Source organism: Alternaria rosae (genome assembly GCF_020736505.1).
Source record: "Alternaria rosae strain MPI-PUGE-AT-0040 chromosome Unknown BKA58scaffold_9, whole genome shotgun sequence".
In the NCBI taxonomy this organism is placed as follows: Eukaryota; Fungi; Ascomycota; class Dothideomycetes; order Pleosporales; family Pleosporaceae; genus Alternaria; species Alternaria rosae.
Window position 1 is genome coordinate 1316580 of NW_025763578.1, and position 19629 is coordinate 1336208.

Genomic DNA, 19629 nt, shown 5'->3' on the forward strand with positions numbered 1-19629 from the left:
ACCGCGTTGATCGGACAATTCTTGAACGTGATCTCAGTCAAAGTGGTCATGATGTATAGCAGTGTTTTCTTGGCTAACGATCTCACGAAGAGATATGTGACGTATACACCTAACCAATAGCTTCAACGCCACAACTTCCATGAACGCTTTTCAACGCGCTGCAAGCCTCGCTTCTCAAGTGCACCCTTCTCGTGTCCAACGCCTATCGTCCATACCAATGCGCTCAATATCTCTCCCTCGACAACCCCGTCCACCTCCCTAAGACCTCTCTCCTCGAACCCCAACCTCTTCAAAACATTTGCGCTTGCCGTGTTTTCCGGTTTACAAAAACCGCAGAACTCCTTGTGTCCTTTCACGTCTGTGAAGTACTCAATCAAACCCGCTGCAGCTTCAGTAGCGTACCCGTTTCCGAGGTACCGGGGTAGGAAGCTGAACCCGACGTCTGGGATTGTTGGCGCGGACGGTTCGGACGGGAAGCGTGCGAGTTGCATTGAGACGATGCCAATTGGCGTTAGTCGTCTCTTTGAGAAAGGGACGTCCTCGTCTTCGTGCGGTGAATTGATGTGTAAAGCTGAGTTTTGTCTCAGCGAGACCAGGTAGCGACCATAGCCTGTTGTCTCCATCCTTTCAACGTCCTTCGCGATGAACTTCCTCCCAACATCGCGAGGGGTCGCGCTCTCTGCCTTCTCCGCGTCGACTGCGGGCTTCTGCTCAACGAGACCTGGACTGAACACTAGCTCGTATACGAAATCGTAATGAGCATCGTTCGTAGGACTGAGGTGCGATATGAAGAGACGAGGTGTCGTGAGGTGGAAGTCAAAGTCAAGCATTCTGTTCAAGGCTGAAAGCTTATTTGATGGCCAATCTCTGCTATATGTATATTCCTTTCTGAACACACTGGATGGTGGCTGCCTAGAGATACGAAGCATGGCTCACGTAAATCGGGTTTAGTCTGAACATTATTGATCCTTCGCTCCATCACGTGATGGCGGAATCATGCTTCAAGATGTCTTCGGGTGATGATAGGCAGCGACAAAGCTGATTGATTGGTTATTCTAACTAGGTATAACATGCGACTGTATGACTACCGCACAACATAGGCAAGATTCTGAAAGTCTAAGGAGCCGTCTGCGTCGCAGTCGCCGCAGTCCGCCAATAGGCATGAGCTTGCATAGCTGGAGTGGTTGTCGCTGGAACATCATCGTAACACCTGCCAAACCATCCCTTCGAGGTGCATGTAGTTGTTGGTGCAGCTGATGTAGTAGTAGTCGTAGCAGTCGTAGTAGGTCCGGTAGCAGTCGTTTTGTCTTTACAGCCGAACCATCCGGGCTTCAAGAAGTCAGCTATGTAAGCACGATTACAAGATTTCAGGACTCACAGTCTGACAGGTACTTGTACTTGTGCTGGTTTCAGTACTTGATACGCTGGACGATGTCGTTGATACCATTGTGGTAGTCTCATCACGGCATCCCCACCACCCAGGCGTCTTACATGTCTCGGTCCGTGTCCTCGATGATGTGGTACTTGTTGGGATTGTTGAACTACTCGTCGTCGTGGTTTTCGTCCCGTTCTCAAACTTCCATAGGTAGCAATCGACACAACCAACATCCTCTTCTTGGCATGTTGCTGCCTCGTCGTACTTCATGTACACATTGTCAATGGCGTACCTCAGGCTATGGGTCTGTGTGTTCTGTCTCCAGCCCCAATCTTTAACCACATCGTATGCGCATTTCTTTCCGGTATGGCAAAGCGTTTCGAAGGCGTACCCGCCGATAGAGCAAAAGCTGGTCGCGCCGTTGCAAGTTCCCATGTACACGGGGTCAGCGGTATGCCCGAAGTGAAAGCCACCTGTATTCTTCCTGAGTGGAGCAACGTCACCGGCAGCTGGTAGTCCTAAGCGCTTAGCTGCCAAAGCCTGTGGGTAGGCTTCAAAGGTCACCGCAGGGATACCGTGCTGCAAGCCGATCAGAGAGGCGAGGACGCCTCCTAGACTATGTCCTGTCGTCATGATGTGCGCATCCGGATAGACTTTGACAACTTCCTGATACAACTCGACAGTCGCGGCATAGTATCTGTTCGGCTTCCGTAACTCCTTCTTAACGCATTGCTCGTCGCAGCTGTAGGTGCCAGTCTGACAGTCGCACACTTTGCGCCAAAGATATGTGCCGCCCTGACCGCAACAGCAAGAGCCGTACAGGTTGTCGTTTTCTTTGTCGTGCACCGATGTTCCGTCGCCTTCGAACATGGCTACTGTCGTTCCCTTTACCGCCAGGATAATAGTGGAGTTGGTGTCATCGCTGAAAACATGACCTCGGATGCCACTATCATCCCAGCCAAAAGGGACCGACGAGTTGTAATGCCCATCGACGTCCATCCATCCAGCGTCATCAGGGCCGACTTTGTAAGCATCTTCGGACATGTTTGCGAAACTGATAACCGTGTTCTTGTCCGTGACATCTGGACCTGGTATATCCTCGGCGATCCACATGGGCGACATAGGGATCTGTGCATCGTAGCCACGTGACGCGGGTCTTTCGATCTTGACTGGCGCCGTCTTGATAGTGAAGGGCCCGATGCGGGAGTCGACACCAGCAACGGCAAACCGCTCTGGAGTCACATCAAACCTTCGTGCTCGTGGTCCAGGTTGCCCAGCACCGTGATCTAAAACGTGGCGAAGAGTGAAGCCGTTTGGTCTTGGTGATGTCTTGGTTGTTGTTTCCGCTAAGGCGGTCGGCTCACGGGGGTTGCCATAGCTAGTGTAAGTCCAGAAGATGCAGGCAAGCAACGCGACCTGCGCGATGACGCCAAAGGCGAAGAGACTGGTAGAGGGCCTGCTCCGATGATTAAGAGTCGATTTGTTTGATTGCATGATTTGTGGACATTACAGAAGAGACAACAGGGCGAGAGACGGGACTGTTATGATAAGCGCGGCGATGGCTGAGTCGCCGCTGCGCACGGGCGGCGATGGCTCGTGACGGGCAGTCTATGCCTGTTTCGGTTAGCAAATTATGCTACGTCACGCGTGCTTCACCCACGCGCACATCACATCCGACGTGGATTACTTCACGACTTGCGAACAACGTGAAAGTCATCGAGCAATAACGCGAAATTTTTTGAGCGCATGATGTACCGATAGACTATGTTTGTATATCAATAATATAGTTTAAGCGGAACGCGTCCCGCCGCTATTGCCCCGGCAGCCGGTCAGGAACGATCAATGCACTACAGCACATCAGCACGGTGCAACTGCCGGTGTCTGTTCTTTCAACTCCTTCATGTGGACTTTGACATGGGCCGACACGCTGGGCTCTGTCAAAAGACCGTGCTAGGCGTGACAACACGTCGAATCGCGGCGCCGGCGTTGAGCTCCACTAACTTCGGACCGTTGAGTCCTGGCCTTCCTGTCGAAACATCATCAAGGTGTTGAACCCTTCTCTCCCATATCATCTCAGCATTTATCGATCATGGCTTTTCCCAAGCCGCTTCTTTATCTCTTGAAATGTCGCCGGCACAGCGTTCGACAAGCTGATTGCCGCACAGATCGCACCACAGGTAACAGGAATGATGTGGCTTGTCTTACAGCCATCCAGATACCCTTTCAACACCTGCTCAAGCTCATGACCCGAGAACAGCCCGCGGATCTGCGTCGCGCCAGCATCCATTATCTCTTTCGCGTCGAGTTGAGGCAAGTTGCGGGCGAGGCTTGAAAGTAGTCCGTTCGTGAATGCCGCTTCACTCGATGCGACGGCAAATACGGTACCAGTGTTCTCCATGAAGAGCGACATAGATGTTACAGCGGCCAGGTCGTCAGCAGAAACGAGAGCTTGATTGGCAATCATCGGGATTTGAAGAGCGAGGCCCACCCCCGTGGCTGTCAATAGCTCGAAGCCGACCCAGTCTCTGGTCGGTGCGCTGGCATCCAAGGAGTGTATCTTTACGTTTCCAGCTACGGCCAAGATTGCTCCAACCAAGAAAAAGGGCTTGTAGTGGCGCCAGAAGGTGAGCGTTCCATTAGATATCATGGTGAAGAGCGAGACGCCCATGACGAGTGGTATAAGTCGGACTCCACTCTGCGAAGCCGTGTTGTTGTTGACGGATTGGAACTGGATTGGCAGTGTATACATGAGCGGGAAGAAGGCGCCCGCGATGAAGGAAGCATATAGCAGATTGGCGAAGACCAGTTTGTTCTTGAACACGCGAGCTTGTACCATCGCGCAGCTCCCCATATAGCGTTCGTTGATCGCAAAGCAGATGAAAAGGCCCACGAAACCGACAAAGCTGCCAATGATACGAGCACTAGTCGGAGGCATGATGCCGATCCAGTGCGTGGCTAGAATGAAGCAAGAGAAGCATCCAGAGAGTAAGATGGCGCCGTTAAGGTCCAAGTTCAGGAGCTTCTCGCGGAGAGGTACATCCTTAGGCTTTCCTGGGTCATGAAAGCAGAGGAACATCGTGAGCGCAGCAGCGAAACCAATCGGTAGGCTGATCCTGTGTAGTGTCAGTGCACCGATCTTGACCTTGTAATGCCTTTCTGGTTTCTGTTCACATGGAAAGAAGTTGGTGAGGGGTGTATTGCAGACGGCAAAGCAGTCAAAACACAAAGCGGGGACGTACCAAAAGCAATATCGCCATCCAGGGCCGTCTGTCAGAACGCCACCCAGTAACGGTCCCACAACGCTTGCAGATCCAAAAGTCACACCAAACACGCCCATATAAGCGGCCCTGTACTGTGGTCCAGCTGTCATTGCGACGATGATGAACGCACCCGTCATCACTCCGCCACCGCCCATGCCAGACACGATTCTCCCAAAGATCAAGACCTCGCTTGTTGGTGCTGTTGCGCATATCACGTTTCCAACTTCAAAAACTGCGATTGCAGACATGAAAGTGGCTTTGAGGCTGAAGTACTGGTAGGCTTTGCCCCACGCAGATTGGAATGCAGTATTGGTAATTGCGTAGGACGAGCCATACCAGGCTAGGCTGCTGATGCTACGAAATTGCGTAGTAATGCTCGGGATCGCGGTAGCGATGATTGTGGAGTCCAAAGCAGCGAGGAAGATGGAGAGGGCGAGACCGACTGTTATTAAGACCAAGCGGATACCACGAGGGTATTCAACGACCGATGCAGTCTCCTCTGATGGGGTCTCAACCTTGGACGCCCCAAGGTTGGTGAGCTCAATTGGTTCGTCGCTCATGATCTCATGCCTTGAGGCGATTCCGTTGAGATGTTGAAGAGTAGAGGTGGAAGTTCGAGATTGCTGGCCGTGTCGGTCGTGTAGAGCGTAGTGTCAGCGCTAAAAATCGGAATGGGCCAAGTGTCGGGATAAAAGCTTCCTCGGCTGGTGCTTACACCGATCCTTGACTAACACACTACTTCCTTCGCGCCTCGAAGCACGAAGTTTTAACGTAATGAACGATCGACTTGAAGCCCTAGAGGTGTCGAAGAGGGATTTGCTATGAGTTGCAACTAGCAGGCGATGGAAGTACGATCGGAAATTTAATCATAACAGCTTTTGATGTAACAGACGATGCTGTGTAACAGTGTAGGACGTATGCTGCAATCGCATGAATGTCACACACAAGCCGCACTAGGGGTGTCTACAATTTGTGGTGTAGTCTACAAGAGCCTTGGGCGTTGTTGAGGATATCATTAAGGTAAATGTTTATGTTGTCTTAGGAGCTACCTACTTGTCAATGTTTAATAGTGTGTATGCAGCAAGCGCGACACAAATTCTAGCCACACTTGATGCCCTGGCAGAGTAACAGACATAGAGCTTGTTGACACGAGTCTTCCTAGCTGTGCTACTGGCGGTTTTTACTCATCTTTGTGCCCACGCACAATGTGAAACCTCGTTACGGATGTCCGTGAGGCTTGGATGGCCTCGAGACAGTTCGCGATACGTTGCATCGTCTGTGGGACCGTGTTCCGTTACTTGTGCGTGTAGACGGTGCCTGATTATGACACATAGCTACCGTACATGGCTAAGAGCTATTGCGACGTGGGATTCCATCGAGTATCTTGGGTAGCGTTGGTGGGTGGTGACGCCCTGTTGAAGTTTGGTGGGGATGCTCAGGCTATCGGCTCCCTGGCTGTCGGCCCGCAGCGTGTCGTGGTTCCCAGCAGCCAGGCGCGTGTCGGGTCGAGCTTTCACACCTTCACACCTTGACGCCGCTTCTGCCCTCGAATCCTCAGCGTGCGCGCCAGATTCAAGACAAACATCATGGCTATAACGCCAAGAATAGCGACAATGCATGCGAGTGGAGCCAGGATAGAAAACAGTGAGAAGACGTACGACGCCATGCCGAAGGAGTAATCGTTTGCGAGAGGCTCTGTCGAAAGCCCAACCTGCATCGCGGAGAGCACGATGGTAGTGTATGCGAATAGCGTGATAAGACTGTTAACGTTGTCACGCATAAAGGCTCCATACGTGGTGCAGCCGCTCAGGTACCCGCGCAACTCGCCCATGGTCAAGCGATATATCCAGTTTAGCCGCCCGAGTCGTAATTCGCCATAGTTGAAGCGTTGGTTGACGCCTGGACGGTCCTCTAGCAAGCTTACAGACGATGCAGCCGAGGCATCAACTTTATGCGTCTGTACCGAGCCGCGGACAACCTCATCAACGAGCGTCAGCCATCCAGCCCAAGTGACCTCTTTAGGGACGAGGCCGTGGTTGATGGCTAGATTGTAGTCAACTTCTCTCTCGATAAGCGCGACATACGACAGCAAGAAGCCCAATGCCGTCTCGTACAACTGCCGACGTGGGCAGATCTCCGTGACCCAGAAAGTCGGGCAGAGAAGGAACCGCGGCAGTGGTTTGAGCAGAATTGATGCCGAAGACGACGACGAAGACCAAACGAGATGCAAGTCTAACTGCTCCGTCACCACAATTTCCCGTTTTTTTACGACTTGATAATGGAGAGGTCGCGGCGCGCTTGGAAGGCCCACGAGCCAGAGCCATTTGTGAACATCGTTCAGTCGGCGGACGTTCAGCTCGATATCCAGAAACGCACCAATATCGTTGCCGACGGGCTCGATTTTGTAATTCCTCCGGTATGTTGCTGGCAACAACGGAACCTCTGGCTTTAAAGAACCATCCGAGCTTTCAGTCTTTAACAGAGCCGTACGGAAAGGCGCTGGGTATTTTATCGTTTGCTATACGCTGTTAGTGTAATGCCGGATGCTCATGGTGTGCTACTGACCTCAGAACAGTCAATCATTGTGGCAACGACATGGCTATCGTAGGAAAAGAACGCGACAGCGAGAGGGGCTTGAGTCCGTCGCCCAGACGGATTGGCGAGCCTCGACCCCGGTCTCGCCCCATCACCAACAGCGCCAGGCGATCGATATTCGGCAATCAATACAGTTGTGTCCAAGCGGCTGTACGCCAGCGCTGACGCATCTCCCGCGTCTTACCGTTTTCGGTAATTTGGCCCCCAAAATAAGCGGCCCCCAAAGTCACCAGTGAAATCCCCATGCAGGGGGTAAAGCCATCAACGAAAGCCCAGCGCCTTTCGAACTCAGAAGGCATGCCTCACGAGATGGTTTCGACATTACGCTATAGCCTTTAGTTGCCAGTTTGCAGCGCGATTCTGCAGCAGCAGCACGATTCGTGATGGCTTCGGCCACCAAAGTCCAGCATTCGAAATTCGATGCGCAGGTCGGTTATGTCCTCATAGTCAGTCTTCACACGTTAACAAGCGCAGTCTTTCAACCCAGGACTGAACGTCGTCTACCCTAGCGATGAGCAGGCAACGTCAAAGTTCTCGGTCAAAATCGAGTAGGTGGCTTCAAGTCCAACGCGGGAATTGAACGCTAAGAACTTCGAGGATCATCGCCATTCCAGGCTTGGGAGCGGACCCCGAATATACATGGAAAAAGAGCAAAGTACATTGGCTTCGCGATGCCAACATGCTTCCGAAGAAGATTCCACATGCCAAGATCAGCGTTTTCCAGTATCAGTCGCAGTGGTTCGGAAAAGGATCGGTTGACGAACGCATCGATAATGTCGCGAACAAACTACTACATAGCCTCGACAGGTCACGAGTGGTGAGTTAGTACGTACTTGTGAGGACTACATGCTAATAACGTATTGGAGAACGAAACCAAAACGCCCATCATCTTCATCTCACATTGTCTCGGGGGCATCATTCTCGAAAAGGCCCTACTGATGTCGAGGTCACGCCAGCAAGACTTCCCCAACGTGTATCCTTGGATCGCAGGATGTTTCTTCCTCGGTACTCCTTTTCACGGCACCTCAAGCCAGTCCAAAGCGATGGTTCTGGCATCTATGGCTGAGGTCGCCGGCTGGGGCACGCCATCCAGCTTACTCAAGGTATTAGAAAAAGACTCGGATATTTTACGCAGTCTTCTCACCGAATTTTCTTACATGGCGCGAGAGGCTCAGTTTCGGCTACTTTGCTTCTGGGAAGAAAATGATAGCGATCTGGTTAACTACCTCGTGAAGGGAATCACATGGCTGAAAAGCAAAGAACGCATCGTGGATCAATCTTCGGCAACAATCGAATCATTCGACAGCATCTCCCTCATGTCAGATCATTTCCAACTCAACAAGTTCCCCGGGCCAAAAGACGGTAACTTCACTTCCGTTTCTGATGAAATCCGTGAGACAGCCAATAAGGCGGATAGCATCATCAAGACGCGTCAGAACATGCTTCGACAATCTCAAGTGGATGATCGCACCTATCACAGCATGATGGATGCCCTCGGCAAAGGATTTGCCGACGTGGAAGCCGCTGTAAAGGGCACTTACACAGGAGCGAAGGGCACGAAGTCATCATCAGTGCTGGAAATCGAAAAGTTCCAGACCTGGAGGAATTCGAATGCCAGCCCTATCCTTTGGATCCATGGAAAGGCTGGTACGGGTCAAGGTGCGATCGCATCTTCCGCTCTTCAACTTCTCCGAAATGCACAAGCAGACACCTCTATGATTATATCATTCTTTTGCGACCAGGGTGACACGATGCGACGATCGCTCAAAGGCTTGCTGCAAATGGCTGTCCGCCAGATAATCGACATGGACCAAGATCTTGCGCGACACCTGCTTTCAGATTCTCGGAGCAGCAAAGACGCTGGAAAGCAAAGCTTTGACACCGAGGAGATACTCAAGGTGCCCGCTTTATGGATAGCACTACACAAGATGGCGCGGGATCTGCCTAACACTAAGATCTACATCGTGGTATACGGTGTGGAGCAGCTTGCGGAGGAATCATTGGAACGATTCCTGCGGTACATGTCAGAGACGCTAGACACCGACGTTACGACAAGCGATAAAGAGGAGTGTCAACCCGTCAGATGGCTGCTTCTGAATCGGAGCGGCCGCCCAAACATTGAGAAATGCTTGAGACCGAGATCGTTGGAGATCAATCTGAACGACGCCGAGAACTCTGCACAAGCTAGTGACGATCTCAAAGCACACATATCTGTCAGCGTCGACGAGCTTGAGCTTCCAAGGTCTTTGGCATACTTCGTGAAGCGCCACATCTACTCGCGCGCGGAAGACAATTGGATCTACGTTAGTCTAGTCATTCAGGAAGTCAAGAATGCGTGGGTTTCTGGATCTACTCAGCACGCAGAGATCCGAAGACTGTTAGAGTCGTTTCCCTATGGTTTAACCGACATGTTTGAGCACGTGCAGAAGCGCGTTCTAAACCCACAAGCGAAGGGTCACGAATACACGAAAGAGATATTGCGTTGCAGGATCTCGGCATATGTAGCGCCCACGATGCGCGAGCTTGCAATCATGGCTGGGCTGCCTCAGCAAGATCGCGACGATCTTGAAAAGCTGAAAGCATACATAGTCCGCTGTGGTGCCTTCTTCACCTTGAGAGGTAACGATTGGGATTTGGATAACAGCACTGTCGAGTGGATCGATATCTCTGCGCAGGAGCACCTCCGACAGTATGCAAAGAACGACTTATCTCTGGATCTCGACGATGTTCAGCACGGCATCATCGCGTTACGTTCGTTGGAGTATATATACGACGCCATCAAAAACCACGACGCTACAGAGCGTGAGGTAGATATTGAAAACGAAGAGCGAGAGGAAAATGAAGAGGAAGAAGAGCCAGCGGAGGATCGTGACGTCGGAGCAGAGGAGATGGCCGACACGGCCGAAGCCGACAGCAAGTCAGTACACGATAGCGCAAGCCAACAAAGCGAACAGGACGAACAGGAAGAAGATGAAGAAGAAGACGAAGAAGAAGACGAGGCTGATTCATCCTCGGTTGGAGAAGAGAATGAAGACGAAGGTCTGCTAGACGTTGATCTACGATACCCTGTTCGGTACTGGGTGGAACACGCGAAGCGAGCACCACCCGATGTGCTCGAAGAAATCGACTTTGACCACTCATTCTGGCAAGAAGACTCCGATGCCCGTCAAAGATGGTGGAAAACCATAGAAGAAGTCCATAACATGACGGATCAAAGAGATGTATCACCACTCCATGTCGCCGTGATCCTCGAGTTTCCCGCTTTGGTCGACCACATTCTTAGCCATAGAGGGACATCGGAAATCCATGTACAAGACTCACTGGGCTTCCAGCCTATGTATTATGCATGCGTTGGTGGCCGTGAGGAGATTGTCAATGCGCTACTGGGAGCAGGTGCCGACATCGACTTCTCGAGCAGCAGTGCCAACCCTACCGCGCTGCATGCTGCGTCAAGTAACGGCCACTACGATGTTGTCAGCACTTTACTCGACCGTGAGGCCGATGTAAACGCTACGTCGTCCGATCATGGAACAGCGCTTTACGCGGCTGCCGGCAACCTCGAGAATCGCATCGTGAAGCTTCTGCTCGACCGCAACGCCGATGTCAACGTCATTGGTGGACCTGGCCGAAGAGCGTTGAACGTGGCCGCATTCTCAGGGAATACTGAAGCTGTTCGCGTATTGATCGAGCGTGGCGCTAGCATTGACCCTAACGAAGAGTACTTCTACGGGTCTGCACTTGGTGCCGCCGCCCGTCGGGGACATGCTGACGTTGTTCGTCACCTCTTGTCGCAATCGTGGAACCCAAGCCGCCCGATGAAGACCTATGGAAGCTTTTTGAATGCAGCTGCTACCTACAACCATCTGGAAGTCTTCGAGATCTTGCTCGAGAAAGAGGAGCGCGTTCTCGTGCTCGAACAGGCGTTGCAAGCTGCTGCACAACGGGGCTACGATGCCATTGTCCAGGCTGTTCTGGAAAAAGAATCGAAAGTGCCGTCATGCATCATCAGGTATCAGAGAGCGTTCTCTTTGGCCGCCCTCTACGGTAGAACGGAAGTGCTCAAGTTACTTTATCCAAAAGGAATCGATCAAGCGCAATTAGACGAGGCCCTCTATCAGGCTACCGACAAGGAGCACCTGGAGACCGTGAAGTTGCTTCTCGACTTTGGCGCCGACCCAGATACGGAAGGACCTACGTACGGATTTGCGTTAGCCGCCAGTGCATACGACGGTACAGCGGACATCATGAAAGCTCTTCTCGATAAAGGCGCAAATGTGAACAAACGCGGTGGAGATTATGGCACTTGCCTCCAGGCAGCGGCATGGTTTGGTGATGCCGACAACGTTCGATTGCTACTTGAGCGCGGAGCCCAACTCAATACTGAACCCATTGGTTATTACGGCAACGAGCTGCAAGCCGCCGTTCATACTGGCGATGAAGACACCATTCGCCTTCTCATCGAAGAAGGAGCTGATGTGAACGCATTTGGAGGACACTTCTCTTATGCTATTGTTGCTGCGGTGGAGCAAGGCGACAGCACTGCGACCAAGATTCTGTTCGAACACGGCGCTCATGTCAACGTACGCGGAGGGGAGGACAATTGGCCAGTGATATCATTGGCGGCATCGACATTGCTTACTGAAGACCTGGAGCTTCTCTTGCAGAACGTCAACGACATCAATGCAGCCTGCGCTAAAGGTACAACAGCTTTGATCAATTGCGCCGACGCATGCGATGCAGATGGGTTGAGGTTTCTCATCTCTCATAACGCCGACGTGCATATCTCAAGCGACAAGTACGGTACAGCACTCCACGCCGCAGCGTAAGTTCAAGCCGCCCTTACTTTTCTCCAGAGAAACTAATTTCTACACAGTGCCGAAGGCGACGAGGACTGTTGCGAGATATTGCTCCAAGCTGGTGCGGATGTCAACGCTGTTGGCGGGCCATATGGAACGCCGTTACAAGCTGCTGCATGGGCAGAGGACATGGAAAGCGTCCAAGTCTTACTGAAAGCAGGTGCCGACATTAGCATCACGGAGCCCATATCCGGCGAGTATGGTACGGCTCTACAGGCCGCTTGTGCTGCTGGCTCTTTTGATATTGTCAAGGAGCTGTTACAGCATGGTGCAGCTGTTAACGTCCGGCCAGCGAATGGAAAGTTTGGCGGCGCACTATCTGCGGCCGCTGCCGGCGGATTTGACAAAATCGCAAAGCTTCTCATCAAACATAACGCTGATGTGAACGCTAGTGGTGGTTTATACGGATTCCCCATTCTGGCTGCCGCTCAGTCTGGGGTTTTGCCTGTCGTTCAGCACTTGCTCGATAACGGGGCCAATGCTTCAGCGCTGGGAGGTTTACTTGGCTCCACGGTAGCTGCTGCAGCTTACGGCAACAACTTGGACGTAATGAAGTTGCTGATAGAACATGAGGCCGATGTACACGCAAAGGGAGGGAAGTACGGCGACGCCCTACAAACAGCAGCGATGAAAGCCGATGTTGCTATCATTGAGGAACTTCTCGACAGAGCTATCGAACTCGTTAATCATCGCGATGGCAAATACCACACCGCTCTCGTAGCTGCCTCATACTTCAATCGTATGGACGTGGTTATCAAGCTACTTGATGCTGGAGCAGACTTTCGGGTCCAAGGCGGAATGTATCGAAGTGCTATTGCTGCGGCCGCCATTCGAGGCAACAAGATTATCCTGGATAAGTTTCTGACGATGAAACCCCCGGATCACCTCCTAGATGAAGCGTTCATTGAAGCTTGCGCTTATCGTCAATCAGCTTGCGTTGACGCTCTACTCAAGGCTGGCGCCAACGTCTACGCACGAGATCCGACTCGGGGATCCGCGACCGAAGCACTTGATGCCGCAGAAGAGGAAGGTTATAACTCCGACCTGGATGATGGCGATGAAGACGATGAAGACGACGACGAAGAAGATAGCGAAGATGAGGACGAGGAAGAGACTGAGGATGACGAATGGGAGGGTGACGACGTCTCCATGGCTGGACAGACCGACGCAGGCAGTGTCACTGATGTGGAACTTGAAGAAGAGTTGTCGGAAGAGGCCAAGATAAGAAAGTTGCTGAGAGAGGCGCAGGATCGCTGCAAACGCAACCCAACTGTGAAGCGGTTTAGGACCGTGAAACACCAAGAAATTCCGACAAGCCTCAGTGTTGGGATAAACCGTCATCGTCCGGCACCACCATTGCCCTCGCAAGTGGTGCGCGAATCTAATACGCAGAGCGATGAAAAGGAAGTTGCACTACCACATGGACAGTACGCTCAGGAGCCCTGGAGTCTGCCTTTCCACATTAGATCAGGAAACGCAGAGGCTACAACGGTTCAACATGCTCAACAAGCTCCAGAGGTTCCAGTATCATCGTACGCTGGATATCCAGCCCCTGGACCTGCTCAAGGCAAAGTTCAATCTCCACCATCATCGTCCGAACGGATACGATCGTCCATTGATGATCGACAACGACAAGACTCGGCCTCTTCCCTGCCATCACAGAGACATAGCTCGATTGGATCGACAGCTAGCGTACCGCAGCCTGACAGTATGGCGTTGAGAAAAGGTAGTGCAGACCACGGACTGAAGAGACAGAGTAAGGCTGTAAATCGCAAGTCAGTTGCAAATCTGGAAGCGGTCAATCGGTATCACCAGCAGCGGCAGTCGAGCTACTCGAAGCCCACGCCACCTCTAGACCGATCGATATCAGAACACGATTACGCTGCTCAAGGTCAGCAGGTCGCGTCTCCACCACAGTATGGATCACCTCCGATTGCTCCACAGGGCAACAACACTGGTGCCGTGAATCAATCGTACCCGCCACCTCTGCCACACCGACAATCACAACAGTTCAATCAGTCTCAACCATGGATGTATCCAGGTCCACCACAGCCACCTCAACAACAGTACTTGGCGTATACATCGCCACCGGTCCCTTCAGCACAGCAATCATACATGCCTTATTCGCATACAAGCGCGGCTTCATCTCCTGCTTCGAGGCCGAGTAGCCAGTATACGAATACAAGTAGCCAGTATGCACCCTGGGATACGCCGAACTCAAGTATAACCACGGTCAATAATGTGCAGGGTCAGGGTGAGGCGCAGGGAAGGAGATGGGCGAGTGGTGGGTATGAAGGGCAGGGATACGGATGAAAGGCTTCTTGTACCTGTAACATATCGTGTAAACATGCGCGCAAATGTAATTCTTTCGGATCGACCTAGCTATCTTCACGTTCCTCTCGTTCGTCCAACATCTTACCAGCACCCACCTAAGCTACCTTCCCATCCCTAATCAACGCACTCAATGTCTCATTTCTCGCTGTCCACTCGCCAAACTCCTCCCCATACTTAGCTACCAACAAATCACTCACCATCCGTGCAAACACCACTTCACCCCACGGATTCAGATGCGTGCGATCATTCCCCGTCGTGCCGTTCTCACCCCAGTTATACGTGTCCGCGCCCTTCTGCCCAATTGCGTTTACATACGCCGTCGACGCTTTGTTCAGATCTATGACGTGCAGGTCGTTGGACTGGGCGACGTCGAGTGTGATGGCGGTTTCGTTCGACAGGTTCTCGATGACGCGGCTGGTAGTCGTGTTGAATGTGCGGCGGGTGAGGGGGGAGAGGAGGATGGGTGTTGCGCCTGCTTGTAAGACTTCGGAGGCGAAGGTTGCGAGGTTGGTGCGGTAGTCAGTTAGGGAGACGCCCGAGGCGGGCTTTTGGTCGTTGTGGCCGAACTGGTGGAGTGTTAGTTATTTCCTTTCTCTCTCTCTCTCTTGTTTGAGTGCCATACCTGAATCGTCACGTAGACCCTATAATCCTCCTTGTACGTGCCGATGTCTCTGGTCACGTTGGCCCAGTCGCCGCCGGCACGGAAGGATCTCGTTGTCGCGCCGCTATGTCCGTAGTTGTGGCCTGTTGAACCGCTCGCAACGGTTGTGGAGAGGAAAGCGTAGCCCCAGCCGCCATTGGTGGCGGTGGTTGAGTCGCCGGCTAGGAGCCAGTAGATGGGTTTCGTGGCTTGTCGGTGGAGTATGGCGGGTGCTGCGAGAGCGAGAGGGATGAGAGCAAATAATGTCGCACGCATGATGAATGTTCGCAATGGCCTATAGAGGGTTGCTAGGGGTCCTGAAATGTGAGCTTCATCCAATACATAAGTACGTTGTTAGCAGCGACAGCTATACCGCGCTCAGCCATTGCGCCGGCGGAATGGAGAGCATAGATCTTCCAGATTTGGGTTGCCATATTGCATCTTTACTTTGCCTGAAGCAGCTCTACATGCGCTCGTGATGCGCGGAAGGATGGCCAGAAACCGAGTGGTGGTGGCAGATCTTCGGGGAGTTGGGATGGATGGTAGAGGAGTTGCGGGGTGCGGCGCTAATCGTCAGGTACCTCGCGGTAATGCAGCCCGAGATGCTTCATGCCGCCATGGGCAGGACACTCATACCAGCACGTTATGCGACTCTGTTCAATTGTGTCGCATGATGTAGCTGGCGATGTTGAAGGTCTGTGAACGATTTCATCACATGCACTCATGAGAGCTTCGCCGGGACGGATGCGTATGTTCGTGCGACTTCCGATCAGATCCGCCATGCTAGGCGGCAGCGAAAGTCAAAGATTTGCGAATGCCGCATGATTCTCGACATCGCAAACGGCTCGTGGAACATATCGAGATTCATCTGCAGAATTCAATTGGCGCTGCTATGTCTACCTTTCCTGACTATGTCGCGGCAGTACTCCCGCCTGTCCACCTCCTGGCCTACTCCACACTACTCGGAACCGAGCTATACCAGACTTTCGTAATGACAAAAGTCTCCTACCAAGCCCTTCCGAGATCGGCGTTCACGACTTTGCAGAAGCGCGTCTTCCCCATATATTTCCAAAGCCAGTCAATCCTTTTGCTCATCGTCGCTGCAACATGTCCGCCTCAAGGGGCGCTTTCATTGCTTGCAGAGAAGAGTGATTGGATCGCTTTCGCCATTGCTGGTGTCACTGCTGGACTCAACCTGGTGAAATTTGGCCCGAGAACAAAGGACTTGATGATAGAGAGGGTTCATCAGGGTGAGCATTCACGAAACTCTGGACATATCATTGATAGCTAATGGGTCGACAAGCAACTCGTGATGGCAAAGCACAGCTCAATGGTACCACGAGCGATGAGATGAAGGTTCTAAATCGGAAGTTCTCTAGGGCTCATGCGATGAGCATTCATTTGAACCTCATGACGATTGGTGCAACGCTTTGGTACGGTTGGCGGTTGGCATCAAAGCTACAGTTCTAGGTTCATTGAATGTCATTCCAAGATGTACACGAAACGTTCAAACAATCGAAGCGCGAAAAATTGATGATTCAGTGAGTAATTGTTCATTGCAGATGAGTCTCTAGAGCAGCGAGGACGATGCTCGTTTCCCTAGTGGTTAGCGTCGATGAGCAAGTTAAGCGACCCGGGGCGGATGTTAACGATACCTCCGTCCCGTGTTTGGTGTGGCTTTTGCTCTCCTTCCGTACCCGCATCGATCCTGCGCCATCGCATCGGATGGAAGACACTGACGAACCTTCCGCTACGAGAGCGGGCGTATCGCGAACTACACAGGCGTGCCAGCGCTGCCGGAACCTGAAGACGCGATGTTTGCCGAGCGCTCAATCTGGACTATGCCAAAGGTATGCCGGCCAATCAGCGCGCCGGCATTCCAGCCGTTGCTCCCCCCATCGTGTCTCTACGAATGCTGACTATCCGCCAGATGTTTCTCTGCTGGCAAGGAATGTGCTTGGGCCGAAGCGCCACGCAGAGCGAGAAAGCTGCGTGCGCCTTCGTAAGTCGCTGCGTGTTCTGTTAGATCTTGACTCACCATGTTTGTAGCCGAATTGCGCAGGTCGAGCAAAAGATTGATGGCCTTGTAGCCCAGCTCGTCCACGCGGCTGACAGTGAAGTCGCAACAAGCTCAGCAAGTGCATCGCAGCCAACCCGTAGCGAGACCACAGCAGAATGTTGGCGGAGTCAGGGCGTAACCAACGTGGCCCCGGGTACTTGGATGCCTACACCATCTTACGAGCCGAACGCTGTGCAATCCGACAGAAGTACCGAAGATGCATCACAGAGTGTTGAAGTCGATCGACAGTATCTTGAAAACATCCGCAGCATACACAGATTTGACGATCGTGAAGATGTTTCAAACCCTCCCGAGGGCATCTTCAAGGCATCAAAGCGCCCCGAAGCTCCCATCGAGCATGATGTCGTCGAGCAACTACTCACATCTGGCGAAGCAGATACTTTACTAATTGAATATCGGAAGATGTCGGCGACATTCCCTTTCGTCATGATACCGCCACAGATCACTGCCAAACAGCTGCATGAGCACAGGCCAATGCTCTCACTTGCGGTGCTTCTGGTGGCATCGTGGAGACATCACAAACGCCAGATGACACTTGATGGTATCTTCCGCACGGAACTCGCCAATAGAACATTAATAAAGCCCCATAAAACTTTGGGTCTAGTTCAAAGCGTATTGGTCTATCTTTCATGGTAGGATGGTACCTATTGTTGCCGAAGATGTACTAATCCGCACAGGTACCACTTTGTTTTCAGCCACAAGACACAGCAGATCTTCTTTTTGCATAATGTTGTGGTAGGCTTGGCTCTAGACATTGGCCTACACCAAGATTTCCAGAGTTTGGGCTTTGGCTTTCCAATGATGCCAAAACGGCCTAAAGCTCCGCCACCGCCAGCTATAGAACTGCGCGAGAGGCGCCGGGCGTTTCTGGGTTGCTATTACCTTTCCTCAATGTGAGCGCCCTCGTTCTCAGGTTGTGTATTTGCATGCTGACTCAACCAGGGTTGCGGCAGGTTTGCAGAAGCCGAATATGCTCAAACATTCTCTAATCATGACCGAGTGGGCGGAAAGCCTGAAGCAAGATCGCGAGTACGAAACAGACGAGACAATAAGCCTTCTAATATCTCTACGTCAGATTGATGACCAAGTACAAGACGAATTATTCACAGCTGATACTTCGCAGCTGCCGATGTCTGATGGGCGCGCGTTGATGCACGTTCGGTTCATAGATGTACAACTCGACACATGGAAAAGGGGATGCAACGATGTAGCTTCTCAAAGACTACTCGAGCTCTCTTTTGCATACGCCAAAATGCAACTACACAGCGTAGCTCTGCGTCCGTCGCCTTCGGGGTTACCCGCATCGGCACGTTCGTCACAGATCAACAGTCTGCTCTCCGCTCTTGAGGCTAGCAAGATCTTTCTGGATACCTTGCTCTCTTATCCAGCGCCCGAATACCACCTCATCTCGTTTTCGGAATGGATGCGTCTGCCACCGGTCATAATGACAGTCGCAAAACTATGCATCCCCAATGAAGACCACGCTGCGATTGGGTGGGATACTCAAGCCGCCCAAGACAGAGTGCGCCTAGATCTCTGTCTCGAGTCGCTTTGCTATCGGATGCAGACTCTATCAACATACGCGAAGCCACAGCGACCCCATCCGGACTTCTGGTACGCTATGGGGATGATTACTGAACTGACGAAAGACTGGTACATTCGCAAGATTCGACCGGAGGGCCATAGCCAGACACCATCAGTACCCACACCCAGCGACTCGATTGAGCGGGGTCTAAGCGAGACCTCGTATCCCATCACCAGTGCACAAACAATGTGTCCGGCAAGACACGCGGAAGATGGGCACAGCACGCTAGCGGGCACCAACTATATGGAAGACTTCAACATAGAAATGAACCCCGGGATTGGGGTTAGCAGTGACCCCTTCGCGTTCATGAAAAGTGCCGACTTCGATATGAGCCAATTCTTCGACATGGCAGGAGGTATTTGGGGGGATGAAGGCTACAATAACTATACTGACATGGCCTTTGGCAACGGAACACCGTTCTAGTGCTCATGCCTGACCGTCAAATATTTGCCACGAGCAGTCATGCGTAAAGTTTCTACAACATCTTGACACACTGAAAGACGTCGCATTGCACGGTTGCGCTGTTGGCATTACAGATCACTTGTCTGCGGGCTCGTGGGCATGCCTCGAGGCCTTTCACCCTAGCTTTGACCAGACTGCCGATCTTACACTCTTGTACAAAACAGCTTCTCTCGGATTGTACGATAGCCATGGACTGTGATGGCATACAATCTGTACGCGTTTGCAGCACATTGTCGCGGTGAACAATAAAATATTCCCGGTTGTTTTCGGCGCTGAACAGGCATTAGAACGGACGCAACGCAGGAAAACGGGCTTCTTCGAATGTACATCGTCGCAAAGCATCGCGTACTTCCGCTTACCGCTCATTAATACCTTCCATTTCGACACTAATCCGCCCACCGGGCACCGTCCAATACCAGTCCCAAGATACCACGCACACTGC

The 19629-nt window shown here is 52.2% G+C and overlaps 8 protein-coding genes across 8 annotated transcripts; 3 read left to right on the forward strand and 5 right to left on the reverse strand.

The window, feature by feature from the left end:
* Nucleotides 1–46: 46 nt before the first annotated feature.
* Nucleotides 47–1000, reverse strand: BKA58DRAFT_391566 (GNAT domain-containing protein). Its single transcript, XM_046170932.1, has one exon. It carries the CDS (start codon nt 927–929, stop codon nt 123–125), a length of 807 nt encoding a protein of 268 aa, XP_046022137.1. The 5' UTR covers nt 930–1000; the 3' UTR covers nt 47–122.
* Nucleotide 1001: 1 nt separating this feature from the next.
* Nucleotides 1002–2911, reverse strand: BKA58DRAFT_391568 (Alpha/Beta hydrolase protein). Its single transcript, XM_046170933.1, has one exon. The coding sequence runs from the start codon at nt 2867–2869 to the stop codon at nt 1358–1360; it is 1512 nt and encodes a 503-aa protein (XP_046022138.1). The 5' UTR covers nt 2870–2911; the 3' UTR covers nt 1002–1357.
* Nucleotides 2912–3441: 530 nt separating this feature from the next.
* On the reverse strand, nt 3442–5260 carry BKA58DRAFT_240769 (MFS gliotoxin efflux transporter glia). The gene is made up of 2 exons (XM_046166662.1): nt 4615–5260; nt 3442–4488 (listed from the first exon to the last, which is right to left on the reverse strand). Exons 1-2 carry the CDS (start codon nt 5193–5195, stop codon nt 3456–3458), a joined length of 1614 nt encoding a protein of 537 aa, XP_046022139.1. The 5' UTR covers nt 5196–5260; the 3' UTR covers nt 3442–3455.
* Nucleotides 5261–6087: 827 nt separating this feature from the next.
* On the reverse strand, nt 6088–7218 carry BKA58DRAFT_462841 (uncharacterized protein; the record flags this gene model as incomplete). The annotated part of the gene is made up of 2 exons (XM_046174864.1): nt 6088–7153; nt 7201–7218. 2 exons carry the CDS (start codon nt 7216–7218, stop codon nt 6149–6151), a joined length of 1023 nt encoding a protein of 340 aa, XP_046022140.1. The 3' UTR covers nt 6088–6148.
* Nucleotides 7219–7489: 271 nt separating this feature from the next.
* Nucleotides 7490–14431, forward strand: BKA58DRAFT_472335 (ankyrin repeat-containing domain protein). Its single transcript, XM_046175274.1, has 5 exons — nt 7490–7658; nt 7705–7778; nt 7828–8047; nt 8097–12052; nt 12104–14431. The coding sequence occupies exons 1-5, from the start codon at nt 7614–7616 to the stop codon at nt 14397–14399; spliced, it is 6591 nt and encodes a 2196-aa protein (XP_046022141.1). The 5' UTR covers nt 7490–7613; the 3' UTR covers nt 14400–14431.
* Nucleotides 14432–15724, reverse strand: BKA58DRAFT_423629 (SGNH hydrolase-type esterase domain-containing protein). The gene is made up of 2 exons (XM_046172870.1): nt 15043–15724; nt 14432–14986 (listed from the first exon to the last, which is right to left on the reverse strand). Exons 1-2 carry the CDS (start codon nt 15334–15336, stop codon nt 14516–14518), a joined length of 765 nt encoding a protein of 254 aa, XP_046022142.1. The 5' UTR covers nt 15337–15724; the 3' UTR covers nt 14432–14515.
* Nucleotides 15725–15952: 228 nt separating this feature from the next.
* BKA58DRAFT_322228 (uncharacterized protein) lies at nt 15953–16530 on the forward strand (the record flags this gene model as incomplete). The annotated part of the gene is made up of 2 exons (XM_046167841.1): nt 15953–16310; nt 16364–16530. 2 exons carry the CDS (start codon nt 15953–15955, stop codon nt 16528–16530), a joined length of 525 nt encoding a protein of 174 aa, XP_046022143.1.
* Nucleotides 16531–16767: 237 nt separating this feature from the next.
* BKA58DRAFT_391574 (uncharacterized protein) lies at nt 16768–19553 on the forward strand. Its single transcript, XM_046170934.1, has 6 exons — nt 16768–16910; nt 16991–17062; nt 17110–17772; nt 17818–18033; nt 18083–19459; nt 19537–19553. Exons 1-5 carry the CDS (start codon nt 16786–16788, stop codon nt 19146–19148), a joined length of 2142 nt encoding a protein of 713 aa, XP_046022144.1. The 5' UTR covers nt 16768–16785; the 3' UTR covers nt 19149–19459; nt 19537–19553.
* The last annotated feature ends 76 nt before the right edge of the window (nt 19554–19629 follow it).

What these genes read in the sequence shown, in the direction of transcription:
- BKA58DRAFT_472335 (XM_046175274.1), top strand. Translation starts at nt 7,614, where the DNA reads ATGGCTTCGGCCACCAAAGTCCAGCATTCGAAATTCGATGCGCAG. An exon ending in AAGTTCTCGGTCAAAATCGA is followed by an intron (nt 7,779 to 7,827) that starts GTAGGTGGCTTC and finishes AAGAACTTCGAG; the next exon opens with GATCATCGCCATTCCAGGCT. An exon ending in ACAGCACTCCACGCCGCAGC is followed by an intron (nt 12,053 to 12,103) that starts GTAAGTTCAAGC and finishes ATTTCTACACAG; the next exon opens with TGCCGAAGGCGACGAGGACT.
- BKA58DRAFT_391568 (XM_046170933.1), bottom strand. Translation starts at nt 2,869, where the DNA reads ATGCAATCAAACAAATCGACTCTTAATCATCGGAGCAGGCCCTCTACC.
- BKA58DRAFT_240769 (XM_046166662.1), bottom strand. Translation starts at nt 5,195, where the DNA reads ATGAGCGACGAACCAATTGAGCTCACCAACCTTGGGGCGTCCAAGGTT. An exon ending in GGATGGCGATATTGCTTTTG is followed by an intron (nt 4,489 to 4,614) that starts GTACGTCCCCGC and finishes GACACTACACAG; the next exon opens with GATCAGCCTACCGATTGGTT.
- BKA58DRAFT_423629 (XM_046172870.1), bottom strand. Translation starts at nt 15,336, where the DNA reads ATGCGTGCGACATTATTTGCTCTCATCCCTCTCGCTCTCGCAGCACCC. An exon ending in GGGTCTACGTGACGATTCAG is followed by an intron (nt 14,987 to 15,042) that starts GTATGGCACTCA and finishes ACACTCCACCAG; the next exon opens with TTCGGCCACAACGACCAAAA.
- BKA58DRAFT_391566 (XM_046170932.1), bottom strand. Translation starts at nt 929, where the DNA reads ATGCTTCGTATCTCTAGGCAGCCACCATCCAGTGTGTTCAGAAAGGAA.
- BKA58DRAFT_391574 (XM_046170934.1), top strand. Translation starts at nt 16,786, where the DNA reads ATGGAAGACACTGACGAACCTTCCGCTACGAGAGCGGGCGTATCGCGA. An exon ending in AGAAAGCTGCGTGCGCCTTC is followed by an intron (nt 17,063 to 17,109) that starts GTAAGTCGCTGC and finishes CCATGTTTGTAG; the next exon opens with CCGAATTGCGCAGGTCGAGC. An exon ending in GTATTGGTCTATCTTTCATG is followed by an intron (nt 17,773 to 17,817) that starts GTAGGATGGTAC and finishes TAATCCGCACAG; the next exon opens with GTACCACTTTGTTTTCAGCC.